This window comes from Camelina sativa, chromosome 1, assembly GCF_030686135.1.
Source record: "Camelina sativa cultivar CO46 ecotype springtype chromosome 1, ASM3068613v1".
NCBI lineage: Eukaryota > Viridiplantae > Streptophyta > Magnoliopsida > Brassicales > Brassicaceae > Camelina > Camelina sativa.
The window spans coordinates 17,974,017-17,989,103 of NC_141880.1; the positions used below are offsets into that span (position 1 = coordinate 17,974,017).

At 33.3% G+C, this 15,087-nt stretch overlaps 2 protein-coding genes across 2 annotated transcripts; one reads left to right on the top strand and one right to left on the bottom strand.

Annotated features, from left to right (window-relative positions):
- Positions 1-713: 713 nt before the first annotated feature.
- On the bottom strand, positions 714-9,289 carry LOC104699286 (protein CTR9 homolog). Its single transcript, XM_087460582.1, has 24 exons — positions 8,793-9,289; positions 8,578-8,644; positions 8,304-8,498; positions 7,950-8,050; positions 7,507-7,560; positions 7,274-7,390; positions 7,112-7,175; positions 6,790-7,004; positions 6,413-6,500; positions 6,139-6,239; positions 5,935-6,027; positions 5,511-5,579; positions 5,296-5,388; positions 4,961-5,221; positions 4,400-4,480; positions 4,153-4,311; positions 3,599-3,694; positions 2,971-3,072; positions 2,785-2,892; positions 2,462-2,686; positions 1,895-2,161; positions 1,705-1,776; positions 1,182-1,505; positions 714-1,101 (listed from the first exon to the last, which is right to left on the bottom strand). Exons 1-24 carry the CDS (start codon positions 8,931-8,933, stop codon positions 934-936), a joined length of 3,261 nt encoding a protein of 1,086 aa, XP_087316708.1. The 5' UTR covers positions 8,934-9,289; the 3' UTR covers positions 714-933.
- Positions 9,290-12,213: 2,924 nt separating this feature from the next.
- Positions 12,214-14,428, top strand: LOC104699300 (protein ELF4-LIKE 3). Its single transcript, XM_010414627.2, has 2 exons — positions 12,214-12,350; positions 13,932-14,428. The coding sequence occupies exon 2, from the start codon at positions 13,942-13,944 to the stop codon at positions 14,263-14,265; it is 324 nt and encodes a 107-aa protein (XP_010412929.1). The 5' UTR covers positions 12,214-12,350; positions 13,932-13,941; the 3' UTR covers positions 14,266-14,428.
- Positions 14,429-15,087: the final 659 nt, after the last annotated feature.

A 15,087-nucleotide genomic window follows, 5' to 3' on the forward strand; every position in this document is an offset into this window, starting at 1 on the left:
TTTTTTAAAATATATATACAGCACTGTAGATAGTAAATAAGTAGTTTTTGTGTTGGTTAAACAGTAAATTTATTTTCTTAATGTTTATGTAACAAAAGATAAATGAAAAAAAAATGAGGAAAAATGATGAGAGAAGAGTGATGAGAAAAGACAGGTTTTGCATTCGAGTTGAGTTGAGTTCTGTTCCCTGACTGACTTTGGTCAGGTCTGAAAAAGCCACACACCCAATCAAAAGCTTTCTGCTCTGACTCAGTGAGAGAGAAAGACGACTTCTCATTCTCATCAAACTGAATTATTATTACTGCTTTAGATTTGCAATCACTTACACTCACCACAAAGCAAAATTATGTATATACTTTGTGTGTTTGTAATTTTGTTTATAAAAACAATTGTAGTCAATATGTTCTGAAAAGTTGAAAGAGATCCTTACAGTCTACAGTAGAGAGAGCAACATGAAACCTAAAAACACAAAAATTAAAGCAAAAGGGAACAGAAGAAACTGCAGAAACAGTATCAAATCCTTCAAGACCACACACCCACGTTTCTGACTCTTCCACTTCCTTCTGACAACACTCTTCTGTATTTTTTATTTCTTTATACTTATTTATTTTAAGTTACTACTACTATTTGCTTTTTCTAATTGATTTCTCTTCTTCACATACAACTGTCTATTCTAACCATTCACTATGTGTCATGTTGTTTGTATCTCTATGTTACAACCAAAACAAACAATATTACTTTTCCATTAACGATAACAATAAAAAACAAGGCTCAATATCCAGAAAGCCCAAAATTCATACTGATCATATCCTTGGCCTGTGAATGTAATTTGTCCTCACACTCTGACTTCTAGAAAAATTGAATCAATGGAATCTTTGTCACTAAAGTTACACAACACACAAGAGAGATCTGTTCGTCATGTATTGAAAGATCTCAACTGGCCTCTTCCTCCTCTTCTTCCTCCATGTTAGCACCTTCTTCTTCCCTAATGCTCTCTTCTTTCTCTCTCTGGGGGCTTGAATTTGGCTGATCCTCCATCAATTCACCTTCTTCATCTGATGATGATAGCGCCCTTCTTCGTCTCACAACCGAAGCAGGCACCTGTACCCACCAAAACAGACAGTTTGAAGACAGTTTCTTTTGCGTTTGTTCCATGATTTGGATCACAGTTTATGTATTACCTCATCATCATCAACATCAGGATCTTCGAGACCAGCAGCTGCTAGAGCATCATCATCCACAGGTTCCTCAGTTTCTTGATTCGCCATCTCATCTTCCCTGTTATAATTAGTGTTACCATCTTCATCTTCCACTTCATTGTGATCATCCATAGTAACAGCTTCTTCTTCATCATCCTCGTAGTGCCGAGCCCTTGAGCCTTTGTCCTTCTTTCTTCTCTTTCCGCCTTTCTTTCTTCTCCTCTCACTGGGCTTACCTTCCCCATCATCATCTTCCACTCTATCCTTCCGCTTATGAGATCCAGGAGTGGAGGTTTTCCATTGTTCCTAGCGCATCAATTATTACAAAACAAAATCAGTATGTCATCTTAAACATCTCTCAAGACACCATCTTGACAAAAGCACATACCCTTAAAAATAACCAAATTCAATGGATCAAAGAGTATTTTTTCCTTGACACTACACAGAAACTTTGAGAAATCTGATAATGTATATACATTGTAATGAAAAGCAAGAGACCTCCCACCTTTATACGTTGAAATTTTTCTTCTTCTTGCTTTAGGCGTCTCAGCTCATCCTCCTGTTTTCGTTTCTCCAACTGCCCAAGAGAAAGAACCCATAAAGGCATATCAATGATTTGAAAACCTTCCATAGAAATCACCATCACCAAAACAATCTTGTTGCTGCAAATGGTTAACTTGCAAGTCTATAGTTACCTGGTATTTCCTTTGTTCTTCAGCTTTACGGCGTGCTTCTTCTGCCAAAGCAGCCTGACGAGCAACTTCTAGTCTCTGTCGGTTCTGCAGCTCCTCACGCTCAGCTGCTTCACGGTGAACTTTTGCTGCTTCCAGCAGGTGCGAGCAATACTGAACGTGGGTTTGTATTTTTTTGCTATCAAACCCATGAACATGGAGGTCTGAAGCAGCAGACAATTGAGTGAATACACGAACAGCATTCTCTGCTTCTGCAACTGTTGAGCGTACCTGCGGAGTCATCAAGCAGATTCCCTTGTCAGGTGGAAATCAATTAGCATAAAACAAATTAATAGTCTAAATATCTCCTCATAAACAAATCCTAGTATCACTTCTAAGGTTTCAAAGGTTAGCCATTACTTAGCAAGGATGACCAGCACACTATGCTACTAGCGTTATCGTGAAAAGTTCTAGATACACAAGCTGTAGAAGCAAGCTCGTAATCTGATTAATTCTCAATCTAAAGGCTAGAGTTCGAAAGAAGCCAGGGAAGATATCAGTCGCTTGGAAAAAGATGATCTTTTGGCTAACCTCGTCAGCTGTTCTTTTTTTCTTTTGCAGTGTGGAAGATGATGATTTCTGCATTACAGCACCCAAATCAAATCTGAATGTGTAATTTGAAGGAGTCAAGTGAATGGCCCTTAATAGTGTCTTTTTGCACTCTTGCCACTGCTCAGCCTCATAATGGGTACGGGCTAAGTAAAGAAGAATTTGAGAGTCTGTGTTGTAAAAGAACTTCCGCAAGCAGTTTTGATACTGCCAAACAACGTAGTTAATGAACAGAATACATTAGCAAAACAAAGAAATCAACCCCAAAAAAAAAATGTATATATATATATATATATATGACAAACCATTTTCACGGCTAAGGCAAAATTCCCTTGAGCAAAGTAGACATGAGCCAGATTCACCCATACATCAGGCATCTGAAGAAATACACTTCCGCTTGCAGCTTCTTGAACCTAAAACATTCACAAAGTTTCAATAAATTGAAGAATGTAGCTAACCTAAACCATGAACAGTAAATGATAAAAGCTGACCTGAGTAAAAACATCCTTGGCAATATCAAATTGGCCTTTCTCTGCCAATACAATGCCAGAGCCGTTGGCAGCATACATGTTGGAATTATGTTGAGTCAGGACCTGTAAATTCCAACGATCAACAATGAGGAAGAAGATCAACATTGATCGAAAGATAACATCGCCTGTTTGAGAATGCAGTGCTACTAGCATAGAAAATTCCAACAATAAATTTCAGGTTTCTCCAGGCATTTTATCAAAAAGATAACTGAATTAATAGGAACCTACAGCAGATCACTTGACTCATATGGTCAGCTGACTTTTCATTGAAAGGTTGTTCATTATCTCACTCTATTTATTAAATGCACTGTGCTAGCCCAGAACTTCCTGTCCTCGAGAATTAACTAAAACACACATGTAATTTATTTCTACAACCTACACTTGACGAAATTTAATAGTAACAAAGAAGACACCTAGTGTAACAGATATGCTTTAAAATATCAGACAGCAGGAACATCGTAATTACTCTATGAAAATAATATTAAAATGTCCACCATCCACTCAACACACCCATACGCACATTTATCAGGAGATATTTTCAAATTACTACTAATGAGAAGAGAGAAAGGAAAGAATTAATATATCATACTTTTGTATAGAGTTCCTTGGCCTTCTCCAGATGTGTAGCTTCTAATTTTGGATTTCTTTTCTCATTGCGCATTGCCGCGAAATAATTCCAGTTCCCCTAAACCATTCCAGGATGAAATATTACACACACAAAAACACACATATATACATATATAACTTGAAGAATAATAGTTCCAATCATCTAAGGCCCCGCCACACTAGGTTATCAAGACAGAATCCAGTCCAAGGTAGTTTGGTATCTATCTGCTAGACAAACAGCTCTCACCAGGCTGCTGGTAAAGGAAACATACAGAATGAAGGGCTGGTCTTCCATACATATATTAAAAAGAACCCTATTGTTATCTTGACTGAAGTGTTGTACAAGAGATCCCAGATCACAGTTATAGCTGATTAGATTGGACCCACAGAAAAGGCATGGGACAACCATTTTTGGGTGTGAGGTGCTCATATAAATCGATATGTGAATATGATGTGTTTTGAACAACCCAAAAGGAACTTAATCTGATTCTTATTTATTCTGAAACGCTAAAGAAAAGTGGAACTATAGGTATATACCAGTGAAAGAATAGCATATGAGTCCTTCCCATCAGTTGCATCACTAGCAGCTCGAAAGGTTTCCTTTGCCTTAACCCAATCATCATTCTTAAGCTCCAATTCACCCAGCAGAGACAACGCATTTGGATTCTTATCGTCCACTTTCAGAGCTTCATTCACCTATAGGAGAAAGTAGGAAAACTCGGTCAGAAAGAGAAAGCAAGCTGATACAGATAAGATAAAATTAATGCTGAAGATGGTAGAACACCAGTTCAATGGCCAGAGGAAGATTGTTCTGAGCTTTTGCACTCGCAGCAAGCCTCAAATAAGCATCTATGTAGCCAGGATACTGCACCGGATAGGCAGTCAGATCAAGAGTCAGCATCAGATGTTCGTAAGAAAAAACAAAAAGATAAAGCATACATCAGAGTGGGCATTGAAGCATATTATGTAAGACATGGTAAATGTATCCAAAAACTATAGATACAGAAGAAACATAAAGCTGAAAATTATATGGCACATGTACCAAACGATGCTTTGAACTCAAACGAGCAGAAACCAGTACACTAAAACCACGGAAGTCATGCTGCCGACTCGATGTTCTCATTTTTGTATTTTTTAGTACATGAAATAACAACAAACCCCGGGAAAGAAGGGCTTAACAGAAACAAACTATTTTTGAGAAAACTCAAAATTATCTATTGAATACAAAATATCAGGAAAACGGCTCCTCACATTTTTTCCTCTTTTCTCCTCATGTCAACCTCTAGAAAATTCATCATAAAGTGAAATAGAAAATAATATCGAAATAAAGTTGTAGGAAATAAACCTTGAAAAGTACCAGCCGATACAGAAAAGTCGCTGCTTCTGTTTTGTGTAGCTGCTCAAGTAATCTAGCCAGGTTAAACAAAGTTGTAACTTTATTCCAAGGTACATCGACAGAGTGACCACTTTCAATCAGCCTATGGAAAATGCCAGTATCCTTGTATCCTAGAACAGATACACCCAACTGTTCTAAATTTTCTTTTTGATCAAGGAAGCTAATCCATATTCCATCACCCAGAGCCTCCTTAAAATTATCAAGCGCAGACTGCAAGGAAAAAGGGTATTGTAGCCAATAGTAAAAACTCAAAGCAAACAAGCAGGAACAACCTCATTACAAACCTCAAATTCTTCTCTCTCAAAATGTAAAGCACCAATATCATTTAGGACTTCTATAGGCACTTCTTGGCCTCCCTTTTTCATGAGGGTTCGTGCCTGAAAATTTTCATTTATGGTTCTCAGAAAAAAGTTACGTCTTTCTTTAATAATGTACAATAGGCTATTATGCACTAGAACATAAAATACAATTATCAATATCACACTTTAAGTAGACTTACCATTTTGAAGGCGTCAAGTGCAGCCCCTGTGTCAGACGGTATCAGCAGCTCACCAAGGCCAACAAATGCCTACAAGACCAACGTAGCATGTAAAAATAAGACAAAACAGTAACTCACGGAAGAATGGATTGCAGTAGTCAGCAGATGATCCATAGCCCAATTAAATCTTCAACCACACTTATGAGCTGTGAGTGACAAAAACACACAAGGTGTTCTAAAGATATATGGCAGAAATGTTTGCTACAATGTTTTTTCTTCCTTACTAAGGCTAAACGTGCTCGTGTTACAGGCAACAAAAGTAGAAGTGTCACTCGAAGGTGATCCACAGTAAGGCAACGGAGATCATGATTACTACTAAAAGACTTCAGGCAAGTATCAACACCTTTCGAAAGATCAGGCTTAACAATATGTAAACCAAACTAACCTGGGCATCACGTGGATCGAGTTTTGTGGCCTTCCGCATGTACTCAAGGGCCTTCTCAGTTTGTCCAAGCTGGGTGTATAAGTGTCCTAGAGCCTAAAGAAAGAAAAGAAACATGCGCATGAAGCGTTTTTCAATTTTTTTTTTTTAAATACAACAAAATACAAAATGAAAGATCAACAATGAAAACGCCTGTAGTCATTTAACCTTCAGCGTCTCGCAGTTATCAGGATAGACTTCTAATACTTTCTCAAAGTTAAATACAGATCCTTTAAGCTCCCCCAACTTTAGTTGTACTTGACCCAAACCTGCAACATCAATAAAAAGCAAATTAAATGACCATACAGGATAACTTTGCACATATAAGATCATCAATCCAAACTGAGCTACACTGGAAACTCAGGCTTTTTCATTGCTAATGACAGATGGTAACATACGAAGAATTAAGAGAAACTCAGTAGAACAGTGAAGGAAAATTTACCAAAGTAAGGAAATACAAATTCTTGTGGCTTATTATTAGTTTCTTTGATGGCTGCCATATAGTACATCCCAGCCTTTTCATAGTCCCCCTACAACAAGACCATCATCAGACATCGACAGGGAGGTTACAGAAAGGAAATAGAAAAAGATATGTTCTTCTATAACAGCCCATCGAAGAAAAAAACCATCAGATATATCTCTACTCAAATTAAATATTTCCGCATACTTCACTCAATTTTTCCTCCACTTCCTTTTCAAGGCAAGCTCATAGGTTTTTCACCCTAACGTGTACTAGGGCAGACCAGAAAGTTCTTCGCCGTACTTATCTTCGAGACAACATACGAATGGAATATACAAGAGAGGATAAAAATGTCAAACCTTGCTATGATATGACCGTGCTAAATTGTAAAAAGAATGTGACTTTGTTGGGCCATGAGTTGTGACGGCTAATGCCGTTTCAGTCAGCTGCTCAACAAGAAAATGCTGGCCGGTGAAAAAAAAGTGATTGGCCAAATAATTTAGGGCTGATGCGCAATAAGGATAAATCTCAAATGCTTGCTGCATTCTCTCCATTCCTTTCCTCATTCCTATAGCTATACATAATGTAACATCATCAGCAAAGCCCAAAAAGAAGTTTAGTTTATAGAATTTCTTCACCATACAGGCATTAACAGAAGATTTAGAACTGAGTTACACTTACAATCATTTGCTTGCAAATCCATGATCCCAAGTGCCACAAGAGCCTCAACATTATCAGGATCTAGCTGCAGATACAGAATATGGTAAATAGCACACTATTTGTTGAATCACTCAGTCTGCTGTGTAATAAGAAAGATGAGATAAACATCCCAGTCCCACTTGCCTGCAGAACACGATCAAACGCTTGCCGTGCTTTATCTAGTTGCCCCAACTTATAACGACAAAGACCAATTCCCAATCTCACAGCTGCAGGACACCCGGGAAATACTTGCAAGGCCCTCTTAAGACAGTCGATACATAGAAAAATTAAAATATTATCAATTTGTTTCATAAATAGACTAGACTGTATTATAGAAGAAGTGACAGAAAAATAGAAGGTTATAAGGAGAAGCATACCTTGTATAGTTGTAATGACTCGGAAAAACGTCCCCGGTTAAATTCTACAGAAGCCTGTATATGTGATAAGAAAAGTAAATAACAAGCTATTACTGTCTCAGGCTAGGTGGTTGGTAAGAGGGAAAGCATCAGAACCAAATTCTAATTACCATAAAATCTGATATAGCTAACCCGCTTCCAAGACATACTTAATTGTGCTTCAAGAACTAACAACGTTAAAATACATAACTGCTCCCAAAATTTTGAGTTCCTAAATTTTGACCCAGAGCTTTCTCAAGCACAATTACGCTCCAAGAAACTTGGCAAACATATATATGCTTCAAGACATTTAAGAAAATTTGATGAAATGGCCTATGGCTAAGAATTGAGATGCTGTTTATAGAATCCAACTACCTATAAATATTAAGCTAAGTGGCAGAAAATGAGAGCACAAATCGTTATACCTGACCCAGAAGAGCAGGAACATTATCAGGGGCAGTGTCTAACACAATCTTAAAAGCCTGAAGTGCATTATCTATTTCACCCTTAGCCAGTAAGAGCTGACCTGTAAAGCAGACAAATACTTGTCAGGATTCTGTATATAGTAAACATAGAGCACCACCTCCTTCAAATACTTAATGCGACATTTGTACAGAGAGAAACGGAAACGATAGGTTTTCTTTCTAAAGAATATGAAGATCATAAGTCTATTAGTAGGTCTTGCAATCAGTAAAAAAACGAGTTTTTGTTAATTATGGATCACTATAAAACGAAAATAACGAGCATTAAAACAAAACAAAGAAAGAATCTGGAAGTACCTTTCCCAACCCAAGTGGAAGGTTCATGCATATCGATTCTGGATGCTTTGTTATAATATTGTGTTGCCAAGATAAATTGCTCCTCTTTTTCTCTGTGTTTGGTCTCAGTTTTACCCAGGTAGCTGTAATACGCACCTAGAGCGTTCAAGATTGCTATTCTCTCGTACTTAACATCAGCATAGTACTCGTCAATTTCTAGCCAAGAAGGAAACAATAAAATGAGTTTCTTACTCAATTCCAAAAAAAGCAGCAAACATCTAATAATTGTGCGTACCAGAACTTGACCCTTCCTCTAGTATTTGGCGGAACTGTTCAATTTTTCCTTGCTTGAAGTACTCTCTCTGAAACCAACCAAAAAATCAGAAGAAATAGTTAAAAAAAAAAAAAAAAAAAAAAAAAACACATTGAACAGTCAAGCTCGTAGACCCTAAATAGAAAAAGCTGGAAGAAAATTCAAAATTGAGAGAAGAAGAAAAAAGAAGAACGGACCGCGATGATGAGCCAGAGATCGAGAGGAGCTTGTTCGGCTTTAAGGATATCAAGGATATCAGAAGCGTCTCGAGGGAGCTGATCAAGAACAACCCTAACTTCCTCTTCCGAATTCTGAACAGGTATGTACACACTCGCCATTGCTGGCTGGCTGGCAAGCGAAGAAACCCTAGATTTGTAAACCGACGAGAGCTCTAATGTTTGCAGTGGCAATTTTCTCGAATAAAGTATTTTATGTGTGTCTGTGTGCGCGAGCGAGAGAGAGAGAGAGAGAGAGAGAGAGACAAGCCGACGTCGCGACGATGAACTTCCGCTAAGTAAAAAAATCTTTCTTTCTTTCACCTTCGCGAAAAACCCAAAAACGATTCTCAATATTTGTTTACTTTTCTAATTTCTTCCATTTTTTTTTCGGCCAATGTTTTAATTTGGATTACATTTTTAATACTCCGCCGCGCAATATTGGAGATTGGATAAATTCTTTTTAAACGAATGTTGTTAAATTTTATTTCACAAAAATTGCGGTTATATACAGTACTTTGGCTGATATATACATAGAGCTACAGATTTGGCGTTCCAAAAAACAACATTATATAAATTTATGCAATACAAAGTATAGGAAAAAAGATGGCTAACTACACGAAGTATAGGAGAATACATGGTCATACATCCCAAGTATACTATTATATTCTCAACTATACGAAATATATGTATTACATGGTCACATGCATGAACTATATGACGTTATATGGTCAACATCATAAACATACAATCCGATACACCGGTCAATTGACTCCGGCGAAGACCGACGTTGACTAAAAAAATTGTATTCTAAATTTTAAAAAAATATATATATATTAAATCATTAATAGTTTTTCATGATTAAAAACATATTCAATTCAATATATTAATATTTTTATATATCTCTAATGTATTCATTCTTATAATTAGTTAATTTTTATTTTTAAAACATAAACTAATAGTTAAATAGAAATCATTGATAATTATTTTCAAGATGTAATATAAAGGTATTTGCAAAAATATTCTTATTTTATACCTTTTTGCAAACATACCCTCTATATTGTTTAGCTAAAATCAATTTGTTGTATGTTTATCTTTTATATATTAGAAGTAAATATTGTGAATTTATTTTGTTGTTGTATACATGTTATTAAGAGTATGCAAATTTTATAGTAAAAGTATCTAAAATTTTATACAACATTTACTATGAAAACTATAAAGTAAAGAGTCATATTCTCAATCTTTTGCATATTATTTTTATAATGAAAGTAGTTGAATTTGATTTTATGATTTTGTAGTATTTAAATAATTTTATTATCAAAGATATATATATATAGAGATATCTTGAAAATAATTATTAATCATTTATAATTAATAATTATTTTAGCTTTAAAAATAAAAATTAACTAATTATAAGAATGAATAAGTTAGAGATATATAAAAATATTTAGATATTGAATTGAATATATTTTTTAATCATGAAAAACAAACATGTTTATATATAATATTTCTTATTTTTGATTTTTAATATAAAAAAATTAATACATTTTTTTGTCAACGTCGGTTTTCGCCGGAGTCAGTCGACCGGTATACCGGATTGTATGTTTATGGTGTTGACCACATAACGTCATATAGTTCATGCATGTGGCCATATAATACATATATTTTGTGTAGTTAAGGATACAATAGTATACTTGGTATGTGTGACCATGTATTCTCCTATACTTCGTGTAATTAGCTATCTTTTTTCCTAAAGTATAGTATCAATCAACCAAATTGAATCCAACATGTATTCTATTACTTAATTTTTTTTTATTTTAACCAAATATTAATTAGAAAAATAGTTCATTAATGGTAGTTAAGTTTAAAGAGAAAACGTTAACAAGATTTTCATAAATAAATTTTAAAAATTCTAACCAAACAATCAGTCTTAATATTACAAGATCGGCTATACTGATTGAAAAAAAAGAAAAGGATCGACTATAGACTATAGTACTGCTGTCCTGAGCATTTGTTTTTAAACACATCACAATCACACGATTCTTTTATATTCTGGTTTTGTAGAAATTTACTAATATTTTATGCAAAACCCTCCTTATGAACCGTATTTACAACAACAAAACAAAAAAAAAATGACATAAATCAACATTTTACATTTTTCTACAAGGTTTTATTGTTTCTTTTGTTTTAAAAAACTAGCACTCAGTTATTTTTGTTTTAGTTAAATCAAATTTTGGTACCGCAAACTAAACTTAAATATAAATATTTTTATAGATGGAGGGTTAAATTTATTAACAGTTTTGTTTTCGATTTATTAATAATTTTTAATTATAGATTTAATTTACCAACAAAATAGTTGAGAGTTTAAAAATAGATCCGACCAATGTTGAGGAGTTGATCTTGTTAAATATTCTCAAAAAAGAACCAGCAAGTGACTAACTATTTTCTTAACAGCTAATAGTATTTTATTAATCTATCTTTTTGGTAATTATCACTTAATAAAGCTTATTGTTTCATCTACAAAAAAAATCGGAGAAATTAAACTATACACACACTCAACTTGCAGTAGCTAGCTAGCTAATATTCTTAATTAACGAATCCTTATAGAGAACTTGCTCGAGAACTTGCTCGAGAACATGCAAGTTAATGAGAAAACCAAAAGAAGATAATGCTTGTTTATATGACCTAACGTTGAGAATGAGACATATTTTGTCGCACTATCTTAGAGTTAGAGAAAGAAAGAAAAAAACAAAAAAAAACATATAATTCACGTTTCTCATCATATAGTATCTCAATGTAAACACAACTTATGTTACGTATGGTTAGGAAATAAGTCACGTATATTTCATGTGTGGCTGATAACGAAAACTACATATTTTCCCCCACTATTAATGTTTTATTTTTACAATAAATAATTCCAAGAAAAAAAGTCAATAGTTGTGATTGGTAATCCCATGTTGCTATGATATAAGGTTTACAAAAATGATAGTAAAATCGATATGCACTATTTAAAATATTTTCTTAAAAAATTGTAATGTTTTGCGTTACTGTTCGGAACCAAATATTTTAAATGAGCCAAAACGTTTTTTGTCATTGTAGGAATATCTGAAATAATAATATTATTGTTTTATAAGAAGTCGGCTAGAAAGAAAAGAACAATAATTTATATAAAATGGGATAGAATTAGAATTAAAAAAAAAAAAGAAGAAGTAAGAATTATTTAAGAATATGAAATAAATTTAAACTAGTATAGATAGAACAACTATAGAAGAGGTTGGATATATATTCCATCTTTAAGACAGTGAGGGTCCTCTTTTGCGTGACTGTCAAATCTCATTCTCTTCTCTTTCCTCTCATCATCTCTCCTCTCCTCTGTGAGAAAGAAAGAGAAAGAAAATCTGAGTTTCCGAGAAAATTTTTAAAAGGAAAATATCAAAGATTCCTCCGATCGATCTATTTTCTCGAGAAAATTCTTCTCTTTCTCTATATATATATATCATCATCATATACTAAAGACTAAGACTCTTCTTGTTGCTGCAGGTATCGTAGTTTTTCTCTTCTTTCGTCTTTCATATATATCATCATTACACACTATTCTTCATTGTTTCTAATTCTATTGTGATTTATGAGTATTTTTTTATAGCTTTGTTCTTCTATTAAATTACTCAGTGTTGAAACTTAACACAAAGATTATTATACGAGTTTGTTAATGTTTTTATCTTTTGTTGTTTGTTTTGAGTCTTCTTCTTTTTTTTTTTTCTTTTTCTTAAGTTGAATCGTCGGTATTTGTTGATTTGTTCTTATAGCCTTTTGTTTGATTTCTTTTTCCTTTTTCACTTAAATTGGTGTTTTTTTTTTTGAAGTTGGTCATTCTTATGAATAATATATATGTATATGGATATTTGTAGAATAATAGTATATTTGTTTTCAGTTTCAGATGCAAAAGTTTTCGTTTGAGGCTTTGAGCTATAAAAAAACCTTTAAAAGATAACCTTAAAAAAAATGGAAGTGTGGGTTTAATCCCTTTTGACATTTCTATATAATTCCATTTCAAATAAATAATTTAAAATCTTACATATTTCTGTCATGTTTGCGCTGAAATTTTTATATATTTCAAATAATTTTACCATAAATTAAGTTTATGATTAAATTACACTAATATTTACTAATAAAATCAAGAAAACTCTAGAATGTAAAGTATTTTGAAAGAATGATTAGTTTTTCTTGATCCAATAACATATCTGGTGACCAAAAAAACAAACCAAAAAGAATTAACCCTTGATCCAACATCACACATCTGATTTACATAATTACTTTATATGTCTAATCAATACCACTATAATTATAAAGAAAACTACTACATACATATTTAATTATTTTATTTTATTCAGTAATTCTTAATATAGTTTCAAGCTTGAAAACTAACATCAACCATTAAAAAAAATGGCCGTGATAAAATTAATATTTTTTGTCGTCAATAATATAATAATTTGAATATGTCTATATGTAAGAAATATTTTTTTTTTAATTGAATGGAGGTTCTGAAAATGAAAATGTATTAATTAAATGGTTGTTCTGTTTTCATGGTTTGGTGGGTTGTGAATAGTAATGAGGTCTGTATGAAGCAAGTAGCAGAACCCACAAATGTCTCATCCTCCCTGCTAAACATTGACTGCTAACTTTGGATCATCAGATTCTTCTTTTGGTCCCAAGGATAAAATCACAGACCCTTTTTGCTATTCTTTTTATTATTATTATAGTCCAAAATGGTCCACCAATTTTTTAAAAATGGATATTATTCTAGTTTCTGTCTTGGTTTTGTGGATAACAGTCGAGTAAATACTAAATAGTAAAAAAAAAAACCATTTTATTTGTCAAGAAAAAACACACACACCGTACCATTTTGTGTTCTTATGGGTTTTTTACAAAGAGATTTTTTTTAATTGTTTGGTTTAAGCTTTTTTTATTATGTTACTAAACCCAAGAAAAGTTGCTCTTTGTAGAAATAGTCTAATACCGTTATTTTTGTCTGCACATGACAATAATATCAATATATCATGTATATCTTCTCACAACTCTTGAGTTTGTGAATCTTATCCAATTGATAAATTTGTTTGATAGGTATCTAATAATGGAGGGAGACACAATCTCTGGGATGATGGGAAATGGAGCTGAGATGGATGGGAAGATTCTTCAAACGTTTCAGAAAAGTTTTGTTCAAGTGCAAAACATATTGGACCACAACCGATTGCTTATAAACGAGATAAACCAAAACCATGAATCCAAAATCCCAGGCAACCTAGGACGAAACGTCGGTCTGATCCGAGAATTGAACAATAACGTGAGAAAGGTTGCACATCTTTATGTTGATCTTTCCAACAACTTCTCCAAATCCATGGAAGCTTCTTCCGAAGGAGACTCAGCAGGTGGCCACAGGAGAATCAGGCCTGCTTGAAGTTGAATGAGTTTAGTTTTTTTGTGGCTTTAAATAAAAAGAAAAGTTATTGTCAAAAAAAAGAAAAAAAGTCATAGTCTGGGGGATCATAGACTAGTAGAGATCATATTTTGCTACTATCTCTTAAGTATTTTATGTACTATCTGAATTTTTCTTTCGTTTACTTTTGTTGTCAAATGTTAGATTATCTCCACTTATGCCAAGATTAGCAGCAACCATGATTTCATTGAACAACCTACTGAAAAATATTAATGATTAAGAAACATAAAAATAGTTTTAGCCACTAATTAATGATAATTATAACACTATTTTAACAATATTTCTTCACAGTTTAACAATCATTAAGTGTTATAACAATTTTTTTTGTTTATATTCATGTTGTTCAAGGATTAAGTGGTGGACATGAGATGGATAGACATAAAGTAATCTTATGATGGATATTTAACTATAGTTTAAAAATAGTTATCTACTTTATAAACAATAAAATCATTTCAGTTTTTAAGGATAATTATGAAATGTTCAAGATATAACTGATTTAGTTTTTAATTATTAGTTTGCATTTTCCTTAATAAAATACAATGATTATTCTCTATGCAAACATATATTTAACTGGTTAATCAATGTATGTTTAACAAAAAATGTCATAATACCATTACTTATGACTTAAATCATTGTAACAATTTTGTCACTGTTTGTGAAAACTTTTTGTCATAAATTAATCCATAACCGTAGTAATATGACCAAACAATTACGAACTTGTTACAATTTTTTTCCCCCAATAAAATATCAAAAAAGTCACAAATGTGTGACAAATAATTTTGT

Coding starts and splice junctions, on each gene's coding strand:
- LOC104699300 (XM_010414627.2), top strand. CDS start 13,942: ATGGAGGGAGACACAATCTCTGGGATGATGGGAAATGGAGCTGAGATG.
- LOC104699286 (XM_087460582.1), bottom strand. CDS start 8,933: ATGGCGAGTGTGTACATACCTGTTCAGAATTCGGAAGAGGAAGTTAGG. Junction 8,645..8,792: donor ATCTCTGGCTCATCATCGCG/GTCCGTTCTTCT, acceptor GGTTGGTTTCAG/AGAGAGTACTTCAAGCAAGG. Junction 1,102..1,181: donor CTGATGTTGATGATGATGAG/GTAATACATAAA, acceptor TGGTGGGTACAG/GTGCCTGCTTCGGTTGTGAG.